This window comes from Diceros bicornis, chromosome 5, assembly GCF_020826845.1.
Source record: "Diceros bicornis minor isolate mBicDic1 chromosome 5, mDicBic1.mat.cur, whole genome shotgun sequence".
In the NCBI taxonomy this organism is placed as follows: Eukaryota; Metazoa; Chordata; class Mammalia; order Perissodactyla; family Rhinocerotidae; genus Diceros; species Diceros bicornis.
This window is the reverse complement of record NC_080744.1, coordinates 44,808,668-44,833,444: the sequence shown is the minus strand read 5'-3', so window position 1 is coordinate 44,833,444 and position 24,777 is coordinate 44,808,668. Positions and strand designations below refer to the sequence as shown.

General features: G+C 39.4%; 1 protein-coding gene across 1 annotated transcript in view; it reads right to left on the bottom strand.

Annotated features, from left to right (window-relative positions):
- The window catches only part of SLC12A1 (solute carrier family 12 member 1), an 82,434-nt gene that overhangs the window by 36,775 nt on the left and 20,882 nt on the right, over positions 1–24,777 (bottom strand). Inside the window, exons 7-16 of the mRNA XM_058540542.1 lie at positions 22,827–22,938; positions 21,149–21,276; positions 16,252–16,336; positions 13,267–13,418; positions 12,025–12,132; positions 11,581–11,704; positions 9,470–9,571; positions 7,322–7,477; positions 4,103–4,202; positions 3,236–3,347 (exon numbers count right to left, since the gene is read on the bottom strand). Coding sequence (XP_058396525.1) covers positions 3,236–3,347; positions 4,103–4,202; positions 7,322–7,477; positions 9,470–9,571; positions 11,581–11,704; positions 12,025–12,132; positions 13,267–13,418; positions 16,252–16,336; positions 21,149–21,276; positions 22,827–22,938 — 1,179 coding nt within the window. The remainder of the gene's footprint in view (positions 1–3,235; positions 3,348–4,102; positions 4,203–7,321; positions 7,478–9,469; positions 9,572–11,580; positions 11,705–12,024; positions 12,133–13,266; positions 13,419–16,251; positions 16,337–21,148; positions 21,277–22,826; positions 22,939–24,777) is intronic.

Here is a 24,777-nt window from a genome sequence, read left to right as displayed (position 1 = left end):
ACTTAATACATGCCTGTTGCCTAACCCAGTGAACTTGGCTGTGCTTGGAAATATGAGAGGATACTAGAAGGTGGAGTCTTACTCCCTCTAGTCTTCCTAAGGTGATAGGAATGAGGCACAAAAGAAGAAGAAAATTACTTATATTTTGAATATACAGCCTCTTGGGATATAAGTATGTCACTGATTTATTGTATGGCAATATAAAGGAGAAGAATAGACATTATTTTAAGTTACCAAGCTGGATTCCTTAAAAAGGATTCCCAAATTTGTCCTGATGAACGGTTCCTCATTTGAAATCTTTAGGCTGAGTAGGAAAAGGCAAGAGGGAGAAGAGGCTCTGATGGGTGAGTGTAAGAGTTCATTGGATAGCTGGCAGGCTACAGTGTGGGCTTGGGGCCCAGCAGAAAGAATAACTCTCTTAATTTCAATTTCAGCAGCTTCGAGGGCCATGACGTCTAGTCCTTTAAAAATGCCTCTGGTGCAGGAAATGGCAGCTGTAGCCACGTACTTTTCATTTCCCCACCAGCACCGAAATGCCAGTGAACTTGAGTCCTGCTCCTTCCTTGTAGTGTAACAGCACTTCAAGCTCTCACTTCAGATAACTGAACGCCACTAGAGGGCCAGGGCGCAGAGCCTGCTGTCCTGTGATTAGTCGGGCAGAAATATGTATCTCACTGTTCCATCATGATCCAGCTGTTGGGTACCTAAACAGTCCAAGATGCAGTGTCTGGACCTGGTTTCTTTGAGAGAGGGTGCTTTAAGGTTCTGTTGAAGGGGATATATTTTTGGAATGAAAATGGCAACTAGGGTATACCAAAAATAATGATGATGATGATAGCAATATCAACAATACCAACTAAAATTAGTTGAGCATTTACTATTTGACAGATACTGAGCTGAGCACTAGAAAGCTTATCTTATGGAATTCTCACAACAACCCTGTAACACAGATGCTGTTATTATTATTGTTATTAATATTCCTATTTTATAACTGAGAAAAGTGAGGCATAGGGAGACTAAATTATGTGCCTAAGGGACTCACAGCTAATAGGTGGCAAAACTGATTCAGAACTTGACTGTGTGTCTCGAAAGCCCATGAGCACCAGCTTCCTAGAGTTAAAAATTAAATTGTCATCTCTTAACATCATTGTGACTATTTAACTTTTTCCACCAGGTTGTCCTAACCACCAACCACTTTGCTTTTGGAAAAAATTTTGTGATGGGGAGTCGACTTTCCCCACAACCCCTTCCATCTGTTTCTTTGCAAAGGTGATTGACGACTGAGCATGGAGTTGAAAAATGCTGACAGCATCTGCAGCCCCAGGAGCTTACAGAAAGTAACTAACCAGAAAGTCATTAACTGATGCAGTAACTATTCTCTGTTTCCAAGAGAACCTCAGCATCTGGGAGCAAGACTCTTGGGCCTTCCTTGGAGAGACCAGCACGGTAATGTACAATGTGGTCCAATATACATGTCAAACAACCAGGCCATTGGAGGCACAGATTTACATACCTATTTCACACGAAATGGTATTCCAGAATCGTACTCTTTTATTATAGTTAAAACAGCAAAGGGTTAATTAAAAGCAATATCTCCTGTCTCTATAGAAAGACCTTTCCTCCTCTGCCAGTGTATCACTGTTTATACTCCTGGTTCATTTCTCCTGTCCTAAAGATATTTTATTGCCTGCTAAACTAAGTTTTCTCTAAATTGCTGGAGAAGAAAAACACCCCAAACTGCTTATTCCATCAAAACTGGCTCCTTATTATATTGGCCAAAATGAAATCCACTAATCCAGGGCACCAAAGTTGATAATATGAGAGAAAGGTGCTTGATAAGATTTTTAAAATTCTCTGGAGTCATAGTTGGTCATTACTTAACCTGTCAATCTTCTACAGTCAGTAGGATTCCCTCCACCTCCTATCAGATAATTGCATTGAGTTATGTTGTTTGAGTAACTATCATAAAAGCACTGAGAGGAAAGAGAATATGACTGACTTGCTTCGTATGGCATTTAGAGTACTGATAAGTGTAAAAAGGCGCTTAAGTGCTGGTCATGATGACGTGTGGTCAATTAGTCCCTGTGTCATGGCACAGTTGACTGGCCCCAGGGTTACACAGCTGCCTCACAGCCCTATTCCCTGGTAGGTATTAGAAGTTTAGGTAGTGGTACCTGTCTAACAGCACTTCCAGGGATACAAGTCTGCTAAGGCTTTCTCCTCATGATGTAACACAACACAACTGGGTGGCCTGGACTGACATCCTGGCTCTGCCATTTTCTTGTCATGTGACCCTTTGCAATAATTTAATTTTCCTGAATCTCACTTTTCCAATCAGTAAAATGAGAACAGAGTTTCTTTTCCTTTCTGCCTCACTAGGCTGTTACGTAGATCAACTAAGACAAACTGTAGGAAAATGATTTGAAGAATAGGTAAGTACTCTAAAAATACATTGAAATAGCTGAGGATTTTGAGTGGGGTATGTGTATGTGTGTATGAGAGAGACAGAAAGAGCGTAATGGGAATACAAGTAGAGGTAGGCTGGTTTGAAGGACTTAGACTTACTATTTTGTTATAACTTTAATACTTTCTCCTCACTTTAGAGATTGGTGATTGGTCAATAATTATGGTTAAATTTTTAGCATCACCTTTGAATACCTCCTGGGAAAACCACCCATAACTTATCAATAGTTTACCACATATTTCCTAAACAAAAAGGAACACATTCAGCTCTGAATGTTTATCTAAGACAAGGAAAACTTGGTTGAATTCCCTAGATATCTGTAGTGTCATCAAGTTTATCCAAATACTTAATCTAAATTTTATGTGCTGTCATTTAAGGCCATTATGTCTAGTTCTCTCCTCATCAGTTAATCTATATAATAGCACTCTCTGATTCATTCCATCCTTTTATATTTCTGCAGACAGTTATCACCCCAAATGCCTTCATTTATTTCTGAGTCAGTTCTCTTTTTCTTGACTCAAAAGCCATCATTTGGAAATATTTATCACTTTTAGTTGGTCTCCTATGAAATCTGAAACACATTTTATCCACTCATGTAAATTCAGGATCACAGGCACTTGCTAGTCCTTGCTGTACGAATCAAGGAAAAGGGCTCTTGTCCAAACTCTCTTGCCATTCTCCTATCACCGCATGCAGCTGCTTGGCTCGCCTAAAACAACACAAGGTGAACAGGGAGGAAAAAGCACCTTTCTGGGATGAAGAGGCTCTTACCACAAAGACTTCACAACAGATGCAAAGGCCACTGTTCTTGGTAAAGGCATGAGTTATGTCCAGGAGAGCAGGTCTTGTCGTGGGTCCCCCTGTTAAAACAATGCACTGAGGCCTGGAAGTGGAGAAAAGAAGATGTGAGAAGTGGCCATTGCAAGAAGCCTATGGGCCCAGAATCATCCCAGTGGAAATAGTGGCCACAGAAGGTTTGGCAAAATGAGACAAACTTTCCCCTAAATATTTCTTGGGTTTCTCACCAGAAGTCTTGAATCATCTTGCCTGTACATCTTGCCATCTTTGTATTCTTAGTTTAGTTAGTGATGGCAAAAATGTGAAGTAAAGAAATGGTAGTTCTCTGTCTTTTGTCCTCTGGACAGTATCCTATCCCAAGCCCCCAACAGAACCTGTCCTTCTTCAACCAGTATTTTCATGTGATTTTCCTTCCTCCTCCTTGCAAAGCTTGTTTTGAGGTTCCATTCAAAATGAGATATAACTAATGAAAAGCTTAAACTGTAACTTTTCCTAAGAGAATTCAGTAAGTCACAAAGCTTTCAGCTGAATGGAGACGGCAACAATGATTAAGGTGTGTGGGGATTGGGGCACATCTCTCTGAAATCATGTCACTTAGATCACCTCTCTATCTCTTTGCATGGAAGGTGACCGCCAGCACTATGAGGGTTTATAGTTGGGGGTGGGCATAGCTCAGAGTGGAAGGGAAGAAGCGCGCATCGTGAAAATGTGGCAGTTTTGCATGACTGCCTATTCTTAGAACATACTCATAAAGCGTATAACTACACTAGTGCATTTGTCTCCCGTAAAGGAAAGCTACTTATAATGTGAAACCACAGGACCCTGAGAAGCCAATTTTACCTGAAATTTTTCACGTGGTCTTCCACTGTAGTTAATTCCAGAGCATTGTCTAAAGCGCTCACATAGGAAAGAGCCTGTGTGGAGGAGCCCCAGTTCACATCTGTGGATGAAGGAGGAATTTGGCATAAAAAGCAGTGACCTTCCTTCTGTATACTGTGAATAATTTTTATAAGCCATTCCCCTCTATGATTTTTCTTGGCTATGTCAGCAGTGACAAGTGCCCAAATTAGAGAAAACATAATGTAGTGTTTCCTAGAAAGAACATTGTGTGTGTCCTTCTATGAACACTTCATGAATTCTTGGAAGTGAGACCTCTCCTTCCAGCTAAGGATTAGACTTTAAAGCTATAGCCCCAGAAATCTTGCGTGCTGGGAGAGGCTGTGTGATAACCACATTGCAGGCAGATAGACTTGGGGAAATGGTCAGCCCCTGAATAAATTCAAGGGGTCTTCACAAATACCTAATTTAAAAAGAAAAGACACATTTTTGTGTTCACAGATAGTGTGCAGCAATCTTTATGTTTTGAATAGTAAAACTGAATAGCTCAGGAATTTTTATTTCTGGATGTCCATGAAGAGGGTCAATCTTTAGCAAGCATTTTAGTCATATTTTAGGACCTAATCTTCATAATAAGGTAGGTAAGCACTACCATTCTCTGCCATTCTTTTTTTTAAAAAATTAAATATTAGATGGATTCTCTAAATCTTAACAGAAAAAGTCCCTGATGGGAATGTACAGATTCACCCCAGATGGCAGACAGAGCCATCTCCCCAGTCTTGCTTGGTAGAGTGAGGGAAATGGTGGGGGATAATGATCTGGAGATAAAAAAGATTAATATTGATTGTGTTGACTATGCACCAGGCATTTAGCGTACTTTAAATTCTTTTATTCTTATAAAAACCCTACTGGTCAATTAGATATTTATGTGTAAAAAATAAATCTTGAACCACTCCCCATACCATATACAAAAATTAACTCAAAATGGATGATAGACATAGATTTAAAATCTAAAGCATTGAAACTTCTATAAGCAATTTGTGCCTTTGGATTAAAGAAAGAAGGAAATGATAAATTAGACTTTATAGAAATTAAGAATGTCTGCTCTTCAAAACAAACTGTAAAGAAAATGAAAGGACAAGTCATAGACCTGCAGAAAATATCTGCAAAACATGTACTGCTGAAGGATTTGCAACCAGAATATATAAAGAACTCTCATAGCTGAATAATAAGAAAACAAACAACTCAAAAAATGGGCAAAAGGTTTGACTAAAGAAGATATATGGATGGCAAATAAGATGTTCAACATCACTAGTTATTGGGAGGATGTAAACCAAACCACAATAAGATAGTACTCTACATCTATTACAATGTTTTTTTAAAAAATCAACTGACAATACTAAGCACTGACAAGGATGTGAAGCAACTAGGACTTTCATTCATTTGTGGTAGGAATGGAAAATGATACTGCTACTGTTTGGCATACATACATCCATATATATATATATATATATATATATACACACACACACTTATAATATATATACTTATTATATAATCAGAAATCCCACTCCTATAGAAATGAAAACATAGGTCTACATAAAGTCCTCTGTGTGAATGTTTATAGCAGCTTTATACATAATCACCCCAAGCTGGAAACAACCCAAATGTCCATCAACTGGAGGATACATTTTTTAGAAATTTAAGGTATATTCATACAATGGAATACTACTCAAAACCAAAATGAAACAAACTACTTATTCATGCAACAACACAGATGAATGTAAAAGCATCATGCTAAGTGAAAAGAAGCATACACAAAGGCTACATACTATAGGATTCTATGTAAAATTCTGGAAAAGGCAAAGCTATAGGGACAGAAATCAGAAAAGTGGTTGCTAGGGGCTAAGCTGAGGGAAGAGATTGACTACACAGGAGTATAAACTTTTAGTGATGATGGAAATGTCCTCTGTCTTGATTGTGGTGGTGGTTATAAGACTGTGTAAGTCTGTCAAAACTTAGAGATAGTACATCTAAAGGGAGTGAATTTACCATATGCAAATTATACCTGATGTTAAAAAGGCATAAAGCAATAGAGAAAAACAACAATGAAACCTCTTTGAGGTAGTTACTGCCTTATCTACTTTGCTTGCGGAGTACAGGCAAGGGGAGAGTGAGGGTGGCTGGGGGCCTGTCGGCTCCTGAGGCTGGACCTCTTTGTATGGTGCTCTGCGGTCTCTAGCCTCTCCCAACTTCAATCCCTCCTTCTCACTGGTTCTAAAGTTAACATCCAAAGTCCAGATCCAGTTGAATGACCTATGGCAGCTTCTTGTGGCTCACAATATCCAGATTCTTCAGGATGCCATTTAAATTTCTCATTTATCTGGCCCCAACCTACCCTTCCAGGCTCATCTCATGCCCCTTGTCCTTTGCACCCAAGAACTCCTTCCATGCTAAAGGCCTTGAAACTTCCTAAATATGCCATGTACTTGCATGCTTCCTAACTTCACTCATGCTTTTCCTTCTGCCTAAAATAAGCTTCCCTTGCTCTATCCAATTAATCAACGCTAGTCTCTTGCCTTTTTTTGAAAAAAATAGCTTGGTTGTCCATTCACCACATATTTATTAAGTGCCAACTGAGTGCGTGTCCCAAGGAACACAAGCCATCAACCAGGAAAGTTTTCTCCTACAACTCTAATCAGAGTTAACCACGCCCTCTCCTTTTCTCAGCAGTTCGTTCACGTCACTTTCACAGTACTTACTACATTGTATTATTGTTAACTGCTTATTTGTGGGTCTGTGAACTCCTTGAGGACAGGGACTATATCTCATTTATCAGGACATGGGGAGGTGATATAACGGAAAGCTTGTGGGGTTTGGTATCATACACACTCTGGTTAAAATGTCTGCTTCATCACATCCTGACTGTTATCTCAGCAAGCTGCCAACTCTTCAAACTCTAGTTTCTTCATCTGTAAAATGGTACTAATAGCACTTAATATATAGCATTACTGTGAGGATTAAATGAGTGCATGCTATATAATAGGTGCTCAACGAGGTTAACTATTGTTATTATTTTATTACATTATATTATTAATATCCTTTATACACATGGCATACCTAAGCACATAGAAGCTGCTCAATAAATATTTGTTGAATGAATAGGTGGTTGGAGTGCTTTGGAAACCCCCCTCCTCCAGACATAAGTCCTTCTTATCTTACCTGGCTTCTTATAAGTCACATAGATATAGAGGAAGAACTCAATGACGTAGGTGATGACAGCTGCCCACCAGTTGATGACAAACATGACTGCACAGCACAAAACAGCTCCAAAAAGAGACACCCACATATTGTAAATTCCATATGCAGGTCTCCATCCTGAAAGTAAAAAAAAAAAAAAAAATACTATGTGCACAGGAAAACTTCCACACTATCATTATCACATCATTCCATATTATTAGAATGCAGGCAGCATGTTTTTTTCTAGCATAAAAATCAGAACTTTTAGGTTAACTTTCTAACTCTGTTATTAGTTTTCTGTGATCTTGGGCCCCTGGCCTATGAAGGTATAATTATACTAAATAAGTATGCTGTGAAATATAGAAAACGTGTCACTCATGGCCTCTCCACACTTCCTGCATGCCCCCGATTGTCTTCTCAAACTATGAAAACTTAAGCATCTGATACCTATGCCATCAGGAGTTGAAAGGAGGCAGGAGGGATGGAAAGAGTGGGGTCTAGTGGGGAGGGGTAGAAAGAACTCCTTGGTGTCTCAAGAAAGACAAGGTGAAGACAATGGGCTTATTGTTCCCATGGAGAAGGCAGAGCAGTTGTCACAGTCATCAAAGTCAATCCACTGACTTCCTGCTGGCTCTTCCTTTACCCTAGGAGGATAGTGCCTACCCTTTCAGAAATAATAATCTATGGGAAAAGAGGGAGAAATTTTTCTGCAATGGCTTCTTAAACCTGATGCATTACTATGTCATCCATTTTGCAATGAAAATATTTCTCACGGTTCATATATGTATGGGGGTTTCCATGTTCTATTAGTTCCCTGAAATGAAAGAAGCTGGGAGACAGTATGGTCAGGACGCAGAAGCTCTGATTTAAAGGGTATGTTTGGTCTGTGAGTGAAGTACATTTTAAATTTGGAGTTGCCAAAACACAACAGAGCTTTCAGAGTCTTCAAGAGCAGTTTCCTAAATGGCCACAAGATGGAAATAGCATTTCGAGAACACCACTAGTAATGCCCCTATTTTTCTCTGAGTCTGGCTTTCTGTGCATATTTGTGTGTGTGTGTGTGTGTGTGTAAAAGAAACAGAGAGAGAGAGAGAGTGGTCTTCTGGGTCTGTGTATCCATTTGTCTCTCCCTCTATATGCTTTTCTCTCTTTCTTCTCTCTTTTTATCTCTTCCTCTTTCCCTCCTTCTTTTTCACTCTTTCCTCTGCCCACCTCTATCACTTCACCTTTTTTTCAAAAATGGACATGAAGTGGCCCGGAGGCACACATTTCTATGATTTATTGTATTCTATGACTAGAACTTTCTCTTCTCTGCTTAAAAGAAGACAACAAAACAGAAACAAAAAGTCCTCAGTATCTTCTGGGGCCCCGTGGCCTTGGGAAGGAAGGCTTCCCTTCCATTTATATTTGTCTTATTGGCAGCAGGTTTTCTAAAGGAGGCTCGAGATCGTGGCAGGCCCTAAAAGAGCAGAAATGTTTATATCCCTGATAAAAGTCCTCATGATGAAGAACTTTCTGAAGATTGATAACGACAAGTCTCTCTTCTGGTGGAAAGGGAGAAGAAGTTCTATTGGCCAATGGAAGCAAAGAAGAGGTGGGGGTGAACAGAGAGGGGAAGGTTCTTTGGTGGGAAATTTTGCCCCACTTTAAACCTCAGTCTGAGAGTGCTGGGATGTCGCCAGCTTCAACGAGAATCTGCATCAACTCCACTCAGCAGGTAATTATGGGAACTACTCATCCTTCTCTTCTGCACCATGGGCAGGAAACAAATTGCTAGTAAGGAAGTTTCAAATATACACATTTATTCCACGTCTGTGGTCACTTTCACCCTGGAAATAAATAGAGGTGTTTTTCTACTGCTGAAATAAATGTGGTTTCTCTTGCAATGAATAATTTATTGCCACAGGATAAAATTGACTTTACGGTTGGTCAAAAGGCCATTGCTTATATGATTCTTTTTCTATATCAGAAATCATCCCCCAACTCACCAAAATAAAGTGGATTACATTGCCCACTAGGATATAAGGAAACAATAAACACAGATTGAGCATTTTTGACTGACTTCTTTCATTTCATTGAGACAAACTAACTGTTGGCTTAGGTTACTTTAGTTTTGAAAAGTCAACTTACCTGGAGATTTGGCATAAGAGGCATGGAAGCAAGAGAAATTAATGAGTGCATATGAGGCCAGGAAAAAGTTGGAGATGATGGGAGCGATGGTGTTCAGTTCCGCTGTGAACGAAGCAGAATTGAGCATGTAGGTAGGAGTGAGGAGGCCAGGGGCTGAACAGCTGTTATAGCCTGGAAGCTTGACTTTATTTGGAAATTAAAAACATAGCTAGCATCTATCAAAGTTTAAGAAGTTAGCGATTTTTCTTTGGGGCTGCATTCATTTAAAAAATATATTCTTGGGGCCGGCCCGGTGGTGCAAGCGGTTAAGCGCTCGCGCTCCGCTTTGGCGGCCCGGGGTTCGCATGTTCGGATCCCAGGCGCTCACCGTCGCACTGCTTGTCAAGTCATGCTGTGGCGGCATCCCATATAAAGTGGAGAAAGATGGGCACAGATGTTAGTCCAGGGCCAATCTTCCTCAGCAAAAAGAGGAGGATTGGCATCAGATGTTAGCTTAGGGCTGATCTTCCTCACACACACGAAAAAATAAAAAATAAAAAAAAATAAAAAGTAAAAAATATATTCTTAGCCAGAATTTATTTTCCATAAAGTAAAAAGCAAGAAAACCTACCAATCAGAAAATAGACAATCAAGACCTCTACCTACAAAAAATTCGAGTGGAGTGGGTAGAGGGTTTGGGGACTGGGCAGATGATAAATTCCCCTGTGTCTATTCCAGAGGCACCAAATCCTGTGTTCTTCATCTGCTATGTGTACAATCAAAAGGCTGTGGAAGGCAACAGATTAGTTAAATACTGGCGTACCAGAAATGCCGACTTGGAAATCTCTCTGCATATACCAACTTGCTCTCTCTGACTTTCAGGACTCTTGTTAGTCATTTGCACTTTTCTACATCTCTAGGGAGTTCTACCTCTCAAGGTTTGACTCAGTTTTACCTCAGTACCTAAATATCCAGTATGATTTAATCCCAGTTGCATTGTTTATATAGGAAATAATTTAGAGATATTCCTATTTATCTGAAGGTCAGACATCTATCAACCTCAGTGATACAAATGCAGATGGCAGCTGGGTGTGATTCTAGAACATGGATGCTGGCAAGGAGGTAGGCAAAAATAGCTGTCACAAAGCTGGTGGCATGAAGCTAATCTACGTTGTTCTGAAAGAGTGATTTTTTTAGGGATATTATTTAATTTATAAAATTTTTAAAACTTTGAAACATCTGTACATAATCATTTTTTTGTTTAATTTTTTAAAAATCTAACAAACAGAGAGAGTCATGTTTTCCCCTCTTCAACCTTGTAGAAATCTCATGAGGATTCGTGAATTATCATCACTTCCTGAGTGTGTGTGATGAGGAGGGGCCCTCAATGTTTGGCACCGCCGTGCTGGGGAAGGCTCTGCCCACCCATGCATAGTTACCATCATCCTTGCCTTTTGCTTCTTTTCCTCTGATATGCTCACCAGCAAAAGTGGTGCCTTTGGGAGGAGTGAGGAATGCACAGGCTAAAGTTGATGAATGAGCCTTTCCAAGATTATGCAGCAGTTTCTATATTGCTTAGGGAGAGGGGGCTGAGATTATAGTCTAGGTAGGTGGTTCTCTAACATTAGTGGTCTATGAATCTCTTGAGGGACTTTTAAAAATGCGGATTCCTTATCCCCAGAGATTCTGATTCTAATTCTGGGGTTAGGCTTGAAAAATCTGCAGTTTAACAGACCCACAGTTGATTCTAATTCTGACACGAGCATATTTTGAGAACTGACACTTCAATTCTCGTCCTAGCTGCCAGGCCAGGAGATGTAAAGACAGGTGGCAGCTGAGGGAGACTCTGGAATTAGACAATATTGGGCAGGTTGAAGCAAGGATTCAGCTGCACTTGGTTGGATGGATTTCCAACATTCAGATTCAAAGAAGAGATTGAGGTTGAAAGTCCATTTTTAAGTCCTCAAAGGCCCTCTACACACAAGGATTTCTCATTTCCTTCTTAGACAGACTCCAATATTCCCAAATGGGATATTAAATATAAAACAGGTAATTTCTCAAGCTAAAAGATAAATCCTATGAGTAATCAGAAGAATTCTTTGGCTTTCAGTAAGAACAAGAGAACTACGAACCAATGAGAATGAACGCCATGGCTATGACAAAGGTGAGGATGTACCCCCTCAGGGGTTCGTTGTTTTTCCCGTATCCCTTTGCAAAGAACTGCAGGGCTTTGTAGATGTTGTCCTTGCACAGCGCCTAACGGAAAAGAAGAGGAGAAATTCATCATTTCTGCCTCTGCACAGTCATTTTCTCTAGGTGATTCAAACAAGAAGATCTGGGCAAAGATGAAGTGATACACAATATGAGGCACAAGTTAACACTGCAGTTTATCATTCTTTGATTATTTGAATCGATCTTGACTATGTGGCAGACATAGCGTTTGAGCCAGATGCAAACATTAAACTGTTTCAGAAAATGATGGAAAATGATTGCTGGCGAGAATGAGTATTTCAGCTTGATCCATGTTCAGTGGCAACAGCAGTGGGGAGAAGCGCATGCTCTTATGTCTGTATCACCTGGAACACTTTGGGTGCGCTGACGAGGGAGGCCAGGGCTGAGGAGAGCGTTGCAGAAAAGATGCCAGCAGTGATGAGGGGACCAAACCCTGACACCATGCTCATGACCTTGAGAAGAGAGGTTCAAGTAAGGAGACTCATCCAATAGACGACAAAAAAAATTCAGCCAAATGCTTTCTACTTTCTGTGATTTGGAATCTCCTTTATAAGCTGATTGCTTCTAACCAGATTTTTTTTTTCCCCATTTCATTCTCAAATACTTAATATTTGTTTCTTCAAAATGGAAATGGCCTTTTGTTGTTGTTTATAGAAACATTAAATGCTCACCACAATACATCCAGAAGATTCTGGAAAGAATAAAGAAGGAAATGGTCTCAAGGATTCTGACAATTTCCCCCTCTGTCCTTTGTGGGCATATGTTTCTTTTATTATGGGAAATTCTATCCAGCAGAAAATGGTATTTTAATAAGGTTTGAGGAGGGACTCAGCTGTTTACCAGTCTTTTTGAAGGCATTAGCCTTTCTTGTTCTTCCTGCACACAGGGGCTTTTCAAAGCTTTACTTCTTCTGTGCTCATTAAACATAATTTTGGATCTGAGCTATGATGAGATTCTATCAATTTAAGTCATATTTTGGAGTAATGACTTCAGCTGAGTTAATTTCTCTTTGCTGGTTGTTAAAATAGATGAATGAAGCTTTCACACAAATTTGCTTCTCCCTCTGCTCACCAATCATTCAGACAAATTAATATGTTACAAGGCCTACAGTTTTCCTAACTTCCCTTGTTCCTTCCCCCTCTTTTACCTCCCCCTCTGTCACTCACAATTTCCGTCTTGGCCTTGCCTTTCAGGCACTCTGGAACCACCGCAGAGGCTTTTCCTAAGCTGAAGCCCAGGCCTGAAACGCATTCTAAGCGCTCACTGATCTAAGTCTCTCCTTCTCCCCACCATGAAATCTTGCACAATTGATTGGAAGATACATAATGTCGCGTGGTAATCTTTCCCTGGCGATGCAATTCATACAACTCCTTATTCTCTCCCCGTCACAGTAAATGCAGCCACGAGATTTGCTGCCACACAATGCCTGTATGATTCCCTTCCCTCCCACGCGAATGGTCCCTTGCTGAATTCAAATCGATTGATAATCAGTCAGTGGCAGAGTCAGAAGTTTCATTATATATGATGTTCTAAACATGAAAACAATAGCAATAAACATTATTTATTTTTTTTTTTGCAGTTCGAACCTGGAAATTGTTCATCAGCCCATACTGGCACGGTTCACCTCGACATCTTGAGAAGTCGTAGCCCAGCCCACAGGCTGCTGAACCATTGCAGTTAATCCCAGAAATGATGGTGTCATTCATGTTCCCAGTGGCATCTCGGACCACACAGGCCCCTGGGGAAACAACAGTGGCTTGTCATTTCTTTATATGAAGGATTCTGCTCCCTTAGGATTTTCTTCTGAAAATATACTTAGTGTACTCTAAGTCTGGGCAGGTCCACTGCCTATACTCTCTTCACTTGTCAATGCTTCCTGGGACGCGGTACCTGGAGGTTCCCATCTTCTGAGGCCTGGGAGTGCCCCCTGTCCCTAACAGGCTGCCACTTCTGCTGCTTTGGGTGGTTTCAGTCCTAGCTCTCTCCTGCCTCTGTGAGACACTTGGAGGTTGGGCCTCTCTTACTTTCTGATCTCTTAAAATGCACATTTCAGTGCTTTGCACATAATACATACTGAATTCATATTTCTGGCTTAGTGCTACTGACTAGATGTTTTTCAAGTAGAATGATTTATTTTCTCATCTGTGAGAGAACCAAGTGATAGCATTACTGAATTCTAGTAATTAAGAGAACTGAACTCTTATTTTCAACTAATGATATTCCTTGCATAATTTTTTGTTTGTTTGTTTGTTTTGTTTTTTCTTGTGAGGAAGATCAGCCCTGAGCTAACATCCATGCCAATCCTCCTCTTTTTGCTGAGGAAGACCGGCCCTGAGCTAACATCTATTGCTAGTCCTCCTCCTTTTTTTTTCCCTTTTTCTCCCCAAAGCCCCAGTAGATAGTTGTGTGTTATAGTTGCACATCCTGCTAGTTGCTGTATGTGGGATGCGGCCTCAGCATGGCCTTACAAGCGGTGAGTCAGTGTGAGGCCAGGATCCAAACCCGGGCCACCAGTAGCAGAGCGCGTGCACTTAACTGCTAAGCCACAGGGCAGGCCCCTTGCATAATTTTTTAAACAGTTATAATTCTACTTTACATAAAATTTTAATGGTTTAAATAATACAGAAAATATTTTGGGATAAAATATTAAGATTTCCTAGGTAACATTAATGGTCAAATAATATTCTATCAAATATTTATCTCAGTTTATTCCATTATTTTCATGCTTTGGGGTATTTCTGTTATTTTTCTATTATAGACATTCTAAGAAATATTTGTGCATAAAAATTTTTCTTCTATATCTCAAAGTATTTTTTTAGAATAGATTCCCAGAAGTGCAGTTATGAACTTTTTAAAGATTCTTGATATATATTTTAATCATTGACATTCCTTATGAATTTTTCTAACTGTAATCTCTGCTATTATGTATTTGATAGGATTATTGAAATATATAAATATAAATGTGAAATATATATAGACTTTTCTGAACTACCTGAAAGATAAATACTTTACAAACTAAATACCAACCAACAAAACTGTTCATTTTGCTTTTCAAACTCCAGCCAGGGTGAGTTCTCTTTTCTTGCTAATAACTTTAAGAGCGGTCCAAGTGACAAGTACTAATGGGAATCCTCAATTTTAGCCATGAAATTCATATTCTTTGAATCTGGGAAAGACTTAAAAATCATAGAATCTTCGATTTGAAAGAACCATTTAAAATAATCAGTGCAGGAATCCTTTTTATACAGCCCTGAGAGGTGGCCTGCAAGCCTCTGCTTAAACATTTGAAATTATGGATGTGGGTTTCCAAGCAAAACTATCCATTCCAGATTTTACCTTTTTGCATTGTTCATTTATGTTGAGCTGACTTTTCTAAATCACGTATTTTGATTTCTGCATACTGGAACTCCCCAGATTCCCATAAAGCCAAGCCATGAGCCATTGTTTGCACCCATCGGGGCAAAAACTAGAATAATCTCTGAAATCAGGTCTATAACTTTATTTATTCCTTCATTTTTACTTTGTGTGAGAAAGAAAACCATTTGGGAAATTTAACTTTAGGTGATTTCAATGTCATTTAAAAATGTGTTGATTTCCTAAAGCATTGGAATAAAATTTCTTTACATGTATCTAAACTCGGAAGTGCCACGATACGGTTAACAACGTTATCCAATTTCCTCAAATAACAGGCAGTGAGAGAAGCAAGAATCTAAGTTAATTGTTTTGCGTTTTTTTCTTTAGAAACCAACTCAAGATCTATGTACTTTCCTAATTTCCTTTATAGTAAGCAGAAGACAACTGGGAGGTGCCCTTTGGTAAAATGGTCATCCGGGCTTCTGTAGCGGTCCAGCCTGGAGCTGCATTCCTAGTGCTCACAGAAAGGAGTTTTCCTCTCTGAATGTTCCACATTTCTTCCTCTCCTATAATGCATAAGCATGAGGTGACCCCTCGCCAGGAGGAGGCGTGGCTGCAGGCGGCAGGTAGAACAAAAGTCAGCTTAGGAACAGCAGGAGAATCCTCATATTTTCTGCGCACTGAGCAATGTGGGGGCTGGCCACCCACACTACTGGCAGCTGCGTCTTGTTCTGATTTCCTGCCAATTGGTGGCAGTGACATTTCCATGTTAGGGACAGCAGTGCAAAGAGGAGGCACAGTTATCAATTCTACATCTTTCATACTTTCCTAAGGCTTTTTTGGTTGTTTTCATTTTTGTTTTGTTTTAGGCTTCTTTTCTCTTGCTCAGTTCCTCACCTGTCTCCCAGGGCAAGGGAGGTGGGTGCTGGAAGTGGTGGCTTCCGTGGCAGTGGGATTCTCCTCTAGAATAGCAAAATGGGACCCTCTTTGTGTTCAGGTAGAATGACAATCTGATTAGCTCTACCCTAGCCTTGACCCAGAGTCACCTATGTTACAGCTTGATTGTACTCAGACACCTAGAGCATCCAGGAAGGGAATTAAAATTGTTGCCTTCTAAAGAACTTTCTACTTTTGTTCCATTGAAAGCCCACTGGACATAAAAAAACAACTGGACCCTTATAATCCTGGCATTTAGACACCAGACACATACAACTCACCTACACAAATAGCAACTCCTATGTAGGCGACAGTGGTGATGAAAATGGCCAACATGGTTCCTCTGGGGATGGCATCTTGGGGATCCTTTGAAAAAAATAATGTGGAGGTACAAGAAGACAGGATGGTATAAAAAACAGAGATTACTTGGAGTTATTTCTGTATTTTCAAATTTTTAGGATAACTTTCCTGAGGCAAGTTCTAAAGAAAAGAAGCAAATGGCAGAGGTGAGCTCAAGTTCTTTTTGAACAAAGACAAGGTGTTTAGAGTGAATAAAGAAATCTATAAAACTTTGCACTGAACTGAAGAGATCTCTAACTGTCCAGGAGGGAGAGTTTTTATAGAAAAGTATATTAGTTAGTTCACTCCCTAACCTTTCTCCCTCCCCTTTATCTCCTGTGAATTTCATGCAGATACATCAGACCTGAAAGTATTAGGGGAAATATACAAACACACCCGGCATGTTGACAATATCTGTGTGTGTGCATTTGTTTTGTACTAAGCTTAGGCTTGCCTTTACAAAAAAATCACTTTTGAGTGAGCAAAAAGGATGATCTACTAAATTCTCCAACCTCTCAAATTTCCCATTTGGAATCCAGTTCAGGAATGACTGTGATGGGAACTATTTAATTTCCATAAACAGGCATAAAGAAAGTGGCAAATTCAAGCTTATACCAGAACATGGGTTTTCTCTTGCTTATAAATGAATATAAATTCACCGAGCTGAGCTCACATCATATATAATATACCATTTTATATCCTATTTTTGGGGCTCAATCATATCAGAATCAATTTCCAAAGAGCATAATGTCTAAATAATTGAATTACAACTTAACAGGGATTATTATGTAGAGATTTTAATGTATTCATTGTTTATACAGGACAGTGCCTGGCATATAGTAGGAGTCAATAAATATTGTATTGAGGGAAGCACAATCTCAGTAGGCATTAGTTCCCCCACCAGAGGACATGAGACTCATCAACACAAATAAGCAATCAATGCAGTCAAACAAAGTTTGAATCTTTTTTTTTTTTTTTTAATTTAAATCTGCTACTCAAATCCACTAGAAAGGTCAAATCATGGTGAATGTAGATTCAACCTGACAGCTGGAAATGATAACTAAACCAAGGAATCTGCCCTCACATGGGAGTAAGCCAGCCTTTTGGAACCACGGTGTGATCATAAATTACTTCCCACTCTTTTAGGAATACCTGTACACGGGGTTTGTTCTGATACATACATACCCAGCCTCTTCCTTCCAAACTATTGTCTCCAAAAGTGTGCAATTGAGCAGCACATAGAAGGAAAAAGAAGGCAGTCGTGGCTGAAATGGGCGCCACTCAATCTCCTAATTCATGATATGTTTCCAATTTTATTTTATTTATTAAGGATTTCTTAAGATCTGAGTGAAATATGAAGAATTGATTTAAGTGGGAAGAAAGAAAATATATATAAGGATAAGAGGTATGAAGAAGGAAGGTAGTCTTGTACCTAAAACACAAAAACTTTGTTTTTGTTTAGAACTATCTGCTATGAGGTCTAAAATTTCTTTTTTAGAACTCACATGAAGGTCTGTCTAACTTGAGCTGATATAAATCGGGGTGCCATTATCTTAATGTATGATTACATATTCACGTTGTCTAGTCTGGCTATGTCTCGCCTAGACAGGGCTCAGAACTTTGACAAATTCTTAGTTTTTACTCTAAATGTTAGTTTCCATCTCCCAGCAGTAACCCACAATCTAATCTTCCTTCACTTTTCTTCATTAAATATTATATTTTTTTCTTAAGATTGATTTTACAAGCAATCTAGTAGATTGCTGCTTTTTGATGTCAACCACATCCTAATTTTGCATCTCTGAAACTGTATCTTAACTCTCTTGATTAGACTTGGATATTTCCCAAATCTTTTCCCAGGCACATATTTACAGATCATCAATTAATGTGTTAACAGATAGAAGGTTCAGGATGGAACTTTGCAGCATCTCCTTGTGCTAACCCTCGTCGACTGTCACTGGCAACCTGAAGTGTCATGTTAGGAAGGATTCTGAGGTTGTGAGCAGAGATAGCACCTTGCATATCCCTATAGTATGTAAACAATAAGTGTTTGCTAAGTTGAACTGAATCTATTATGTTTTGATTGTTTCTGGTTTCACTCTCTGAGAGAAATAATATCTATAGGTTCTGAGGCTTCCTCATCACTTCCCTATACGTGGTCACCTCTCAGTCCTCAACACGCTTGACCACTCTGGCTTTTGATCATGTTAGTTATTACTTCTCAAAGCATTCTCCTCTCTTGACTTTCATGACCCCGCTCTGTTGGTTTCCTCTACCTCTTAGACAGCTCCTTCTCTTTCTTGTTTGTGGACTCCTTTCCTACCGTCAATATTTGAATATCTGTTTCTCTGGATGCTACCTTGGTCTTCTTCTCTCCTATTGCACAGACCTGGATGAACTCATCCATGCTGTGCCTTCCAGTCCTGCCCTAGTTCCTTTCCAGAGCTCCAGACTCATAAATCTAGCTACCCACTAGACATCTCCACTCTGATGTCCTTCTGCCATTTCAACCTCAACGGCCAAATCTGAGCTTCCTTTTCCTCATCTACTACACCAGGAAATCAATTCAGGAGGTTGCAACCAGCATTAAAAGAATACAGTAGAATAGAACTGATGTGAAAATATCACAAGACATCATTTGTAATAAAGTAAAGAACTGTTTGGGGAAAATTTTGTATGTGTGCACTCGGTTGTGATGTGTGATGTTTTCTTACTGCAGATCATAGTAAAAAACATACTTTCCGTTTTTTACTAACTCTAACAAAAGCTAACCCCTTTGATTCATTTCCCCTGCCATAGTCTTAATTCAGGCTCATTTCATCTCTTGTCCAGACTACTGTGATATCCTCTAACTGATCTTTCTGCCTCCAGTCTCCCTACCTATCACCCTGCACCCTCTAATCCATCCTTCACAAGCTGCTGGCAGGCTCTCTCTAAAACACATATCTAATCATGGTACTCCCTGATCTCACCTCCCTAGTGTCTCCAGCTAGTTTTGGGATAATATCCAAACTCCATTATCTGTAGCTTAAAGGATCTCTGAGTTCTATTTAATAGTACATAGTAGCATATGTGCTAAAAGTTAAGCTTAATTGTACAAATCACCAAAGTATTTTTAGATAGAAAGAATGCAACTTTTTACAACAATACTGTTTGGGGGAAAATTTTGTGCCATGAAAATCATTACAGGACATCCTATGCATTTTCTTTACATGTAAATTCAAAATCAGAGATTTCTCAGTACAGAGTGGTAGATAAATAAAATTTTCTACTGATATAGCAACCCTAAATTAAGTTAGCACTTATCTCTGAAGAAAGGAACTTTAAGTCTTGTCTTTTTAGAGAGGAATATCTTCTAGTACTTCTAGTATTTTGCTTCCTCTCAGAGTGCCTTGGACACATAGAAGATCCTTTATAAATATGTTTATTAATACAGTGATGAAAAGATTTTACCTGTATACCCCACTACACACATAAAACAATTTCCATCAGCAGCATCTTTCACTGTGACTTTTTACATTCCATGCCTTCTGTTCCAAATGTCCCTCTCTTCTTTGTCCTATTGATGAACTCCTATTCATCCCTTGAAATCTAGATTGAGTGTCCCCTCTTCTGAAAGGCTTCCCTTACTTCTTTGGGGAGAGGCAATTACTCTTTCCTCTTTCCTTTGCACATGATTCTGTTCTTGCTTCTTATGACTCATATGGAGTTAGTCTGTCTCTCTCTTAGACCATGAGCTCCTTGAGGGAAGGATCAAGCTTTTCTTTGCTTCTCTGGTGCCTGGTGTAAGTAGTAAGTGTCAGCTGAGCTGAACTGACTACTAAGAATCTAATAATAAAAACTTGTTTTTAAGGAGTCTAAGGAAAGTACAATATTCTTTATTTATATGTGTTCTTACAGTTTACAGAAATTTAAATCAGTGACTTCTGATACAAATTTAAATCTGAGAAACAAGAAGCTCAACTTCCATAGCTAAATTTCATTAAGCACTAATACTTACTACTTGAATCATTTTGAACAAGTTACTTAATTTTTCTGAGCCTCAGCATAATTTCTTTTTCTTTTTTTAGTCAGGAAGATTGGCCCTGAGCTAACATTCATTGCCACTCTTCCTCTTTTTGCTTGAGGAAGATTGTCACTGAGCTAACATCTGTGCCAATCTTCCTCTATTTTGTATGTGGGACACCGCCACAGCATGGCTGCTGATGAGCAGTGTGTAGGTCCGTGCCCAGGATCTGAACCCCCAGACCCCGGGCTGCCGAAGTGGAGCGTGTGAACTTAACCACTACGCCACCAGGCAGGGCCCCAGCATAATCTTTTTAGTGCCATATCTCTGCTCAAGAATTTACCCTGGCACTGTGGTCCTTAATATAACAAATCTAAATTCCTTTATATGTTCACTCAATAAATATGTATCCAACCCTTGCTAGCTCCAAGAATACAGCCATGAAACCGAAGGCACAGTCCTCACTTTCATGGAGTGATAATCTAGGGCAAGTACCTCTCGCTCAGGTCCCTCCAGTGGCTGTTTCCCCTTGCCTTCTAAGATTATCATCCAGCCTCGTTCAGGGCTTCTCCACTTAAACCATGAGAAACTCCTTATTGTTCCCACAGTTTTCCTATGCCTGTCTGTTCTTTTGTTTGCTCTGCCTGGAATACTTACATTTCCTCACCAATTGCAGCATCCAGCCTTTGCTTTAAGTTCATGCTCGAAAGTTCCTTCCTTGAGGAAATCAAGGGATTTGGAGTCTATCCTAACAGAAGTGATATTTCTGCTCTGTGTGCTGCCCACCAACTGCTCCACCATCTCCCAGGACTCCAAAAGCAGAGAAAACAACATACCTCCAAATCTCCTGAGATATTGGCACCTGCAAGAATCCCAGTAGCTGCTGGGAAGAAAATGGCAAAGACAGAGAAGAAGCCTTCACCTTTCGTGAAGCTTGGCCCAAAGTTTTCTGCAAATATTGATGCTGCAACACAAATCATGAGAAAATGTCATGTAGACTTTCTTCACAGAGTAGGAGATAAAGTTACCTTTGGCTTCTACAGCCCTAAATGCAAATGTGCCCCTATATTCTAAATGGAATGGACTTGAAGATGTTGGTGAATTCCTGATGAAGCTCATGTTAATATCTGCCAGAGTCAAAAATACATATTACAAGGTGTTAGATCTCTAGGACATAGCTCTGAAAATTCAATAATTTTCGTGCCAACAGAGACCCAGGCTGCCTGACTTCCTTGAATCTAGAAGATTCAAAAAGAAGGAAATGGAGAATTCTCTCATGATCATATTGGCATATTTGCAAATATACCACACATATAATTGCCCTACACACATACAACTACATACTCACGTGCATAAATACCTTATTCAACACACTGCTTTTCTATGCTTTTTTTTTAAGTTGTAGGAGAACCTTGTAGGTGAGGCTATCTTATGGTTTTGCCACTAATGTTCTAACTTCCCCACCCCTCATCTCCAGAAATTGGATCTTAGATCCTTATACCAATTTCTTATGTATGGGAGAATAATATCAGGAGGAGCTTTGGTCATAAAATAACGCTATTCCACAGGCTGTCACCAAATTACTTAAAAGAAAAGGAAACAATCTAGAAGAAAAATGAAAAGAAAAAGGAAGAAAGAAAGAAAAGGAAGCAAGAAAAATGTGAACAAAAGAATCTGTGGTGATGCAAAAATAGGGAAAGAAAATTTAAATTATCAGAAAAAAATACAGCCAGCGCTGGAAAAGAGAAAAGAATAGAAGGGAAAAGGATGTTAACATGCAAAGCAAACAAGACAATCTTTACAAGGAAAAAGAATCAAAGAAAGAGGTGATGTGATATAAAAAGGAAACAAATGCTGACAACTGAGTGAATAACAAAGGGAAATTTAAAAAAAATCTCAGCAGTGGATTCTTGGGTAAGCTAGAGTGGAAAGCTGGGAAAGGGTGGATAGGTGGAGAATGGGAGAGAGAAGTCAGATTTCATGCTTAGTGATGCTACACTAAGTAACTCCTATAGTCTTTTATGCTTGAAAACCTGGCACTGATGCTTAACTAGGTAATGCTATCGGAAAGCAAGGTGCAAAAAGGTCTAGGAGGAAAAAAAAATGACTGTGTTTGACCTTAGTGCTCTCATTGGTTGAACAAATTGAGCTGTGTTCTCTTTCCTTGCATGTGCAATCTATTTCTACTATTTGACAGTGATAACAATTTGTCCAGCACTTTAAGGTTTTCAAAGCACTTTTACATTCACTATCTCATTTGCTTACCAAAAATCCCCTTAGGAAGTTATTATTATCATCCACACTTTAACAGGAAAATCTGAGACCCAAACATGTTAGGTGACCCACCTAGCTGATAAGCAGTGGGGTCAAGACTCATTCTGGATTGCCTGACTTCAATCCTAGGCTCTTCCCTGGATCACAGTGGGATTCCAATGGCTAGAATGGGGGTCACAGCGATGGTGATGGAGGCGGGCAATGGAGAATTATTTATTGCAACTCATTTGTTACACGTACCTTGGTAATTAAAGAAACCTTTGGACCTCTTCTCATTGTTGGATGGAATGACTGTTCCAATGAAGAAGTTTGCAATAGCAATGAGAAGAATGATCAGAAGAATCACTTGAGCCTGGAACGGCAAAGTAAAAGGAGGCCAAGTTAGATTTATTTAACTACTCTTTATATAATTATTAAAGTTATATGTCCACTGAAGAAAGACTTTATCTGATTATTCTAGTCAAGACTCTCTTATCCAGAGTAAGTAATAAGCGTATCCTTATAGAATGGCATCTTAATAAGCCTCACTTGACCTGAGAGTAGATGTAACATTTTCAGTGGGAGCATGTGCTTGGGCACTTGAAGGTGGACATTTCAAGAACATTCCAAGTACTAGGTGGGTAACTTACTCTAGTGTCCTCGGGAATATAAAAGGAGCCAAAAGTTTCAACACTAATAGAGTTTATTTCTTTTCCAGGCAAAGCACCTGTGGATTCCTCCTCTTCCAGTACTAACTGCAGAAGGAGTACGAGAACATAGAATGATTCATAGAATTCCCATGATGCCTAGTGCATTTGATGTTGGGCTGCCAATGTGTGTCCAAGCAGTCTGCAAGGTTGACCATCCACATCATCTTTCTTTAGTCTCTCCTACATTTCAAGGTGTTATTGGCTTGGCATTCCCATATGCTGTTCCCTCTGCAAGGAATGCACCTCTCCCTACCCTTTACATAACTACTTCCTCTTCTCATCCTTTAAGTCCTAGTTACCTCCTTAGAGAGGCCTTTCTTGACCAGTGAATCTAAATAATAATAGCTAATGTTCACCGAGGGCTCATAATATAGCAGATGCAGATTTAACTTTAGCAGTACAGCGAATCCCCTTATTCACCGGGGATACAATCCAAGACCCCCAGGGGATGACTGAAACCACAGATAGTACTGAACTCTACATAGACTACGTTTTTAGTCTATGTTATAGGTATACATACATACCTATAATAAAGTTTAATTTAGAAATTACGTATAGTAAGAGATTAACAACAATAACTAATAATAAAATAGAACAATTATAACAATATACTGTAATAAAAGTTACCATAGATCTTAGCAACTTCAGCATATGATTTTCTTTCTTTCCTTCTTTCTATACTTTCACCTTTTCACTTTATGGCTTCTCTTTGGCATACCCGAATCTCCAGCATCACTACTCTTGCACTTTGGGGTCATTATTAAGTAAAATAAGGTTACCTGAACACAAGTACTGTGATACTACGACAGCTGATCTGATAACCGAGAGGACTACTAAGTGACTAACGGGCAGGTAGTGTACACAGTGTGGATATGCCAGACAAAGGGATGATTCACGTCCTATGTAGCATGACCTCGTGAGATTGCATCACACTACTCAAAACACTGCACAATTTAAAACTTATGAATTGTTTATTTCTGGAATTTTCCAGTTAATATTTTCAGACTGCTGTTGACTGAGGGTAACGGAAACCATGGAAAGTGAAACCGTGGATAAAAGGGGACTACTGTATTCTTTCAGATAAATAATACCACCAATAACCATATGAAGTAGATAATATTATCATCATCATTTTAAAGATAAAGAAACTGAGGCACAGAGAGTTTAAGCAATTTACTTAAGGTCATATGGATATAAACCAGCTTCAAATCCAGGCCCTCCGACAATAAAGCTGGAGCTTTAAATTCTACCTTCTACTGCCATGAAACGACCTTGCCTCCCTCAGGGAATAAAGTCATCAAAAGTAGGTTCCCCTTTATTTTCTATCTCACTGCCCTATTTATTTCCCTCACAATTTACTGTTTTATATTTACTTGTTTATCTACTTGATTATTACTCATAGCCCCATAGGCCATATGCTCAACTAGAGCAAGGATTGTGCCTGTTTTGGTCACAAATGAATATCCAGTGTCCAGCAGAATGCCCAGCACATGATAAGCACT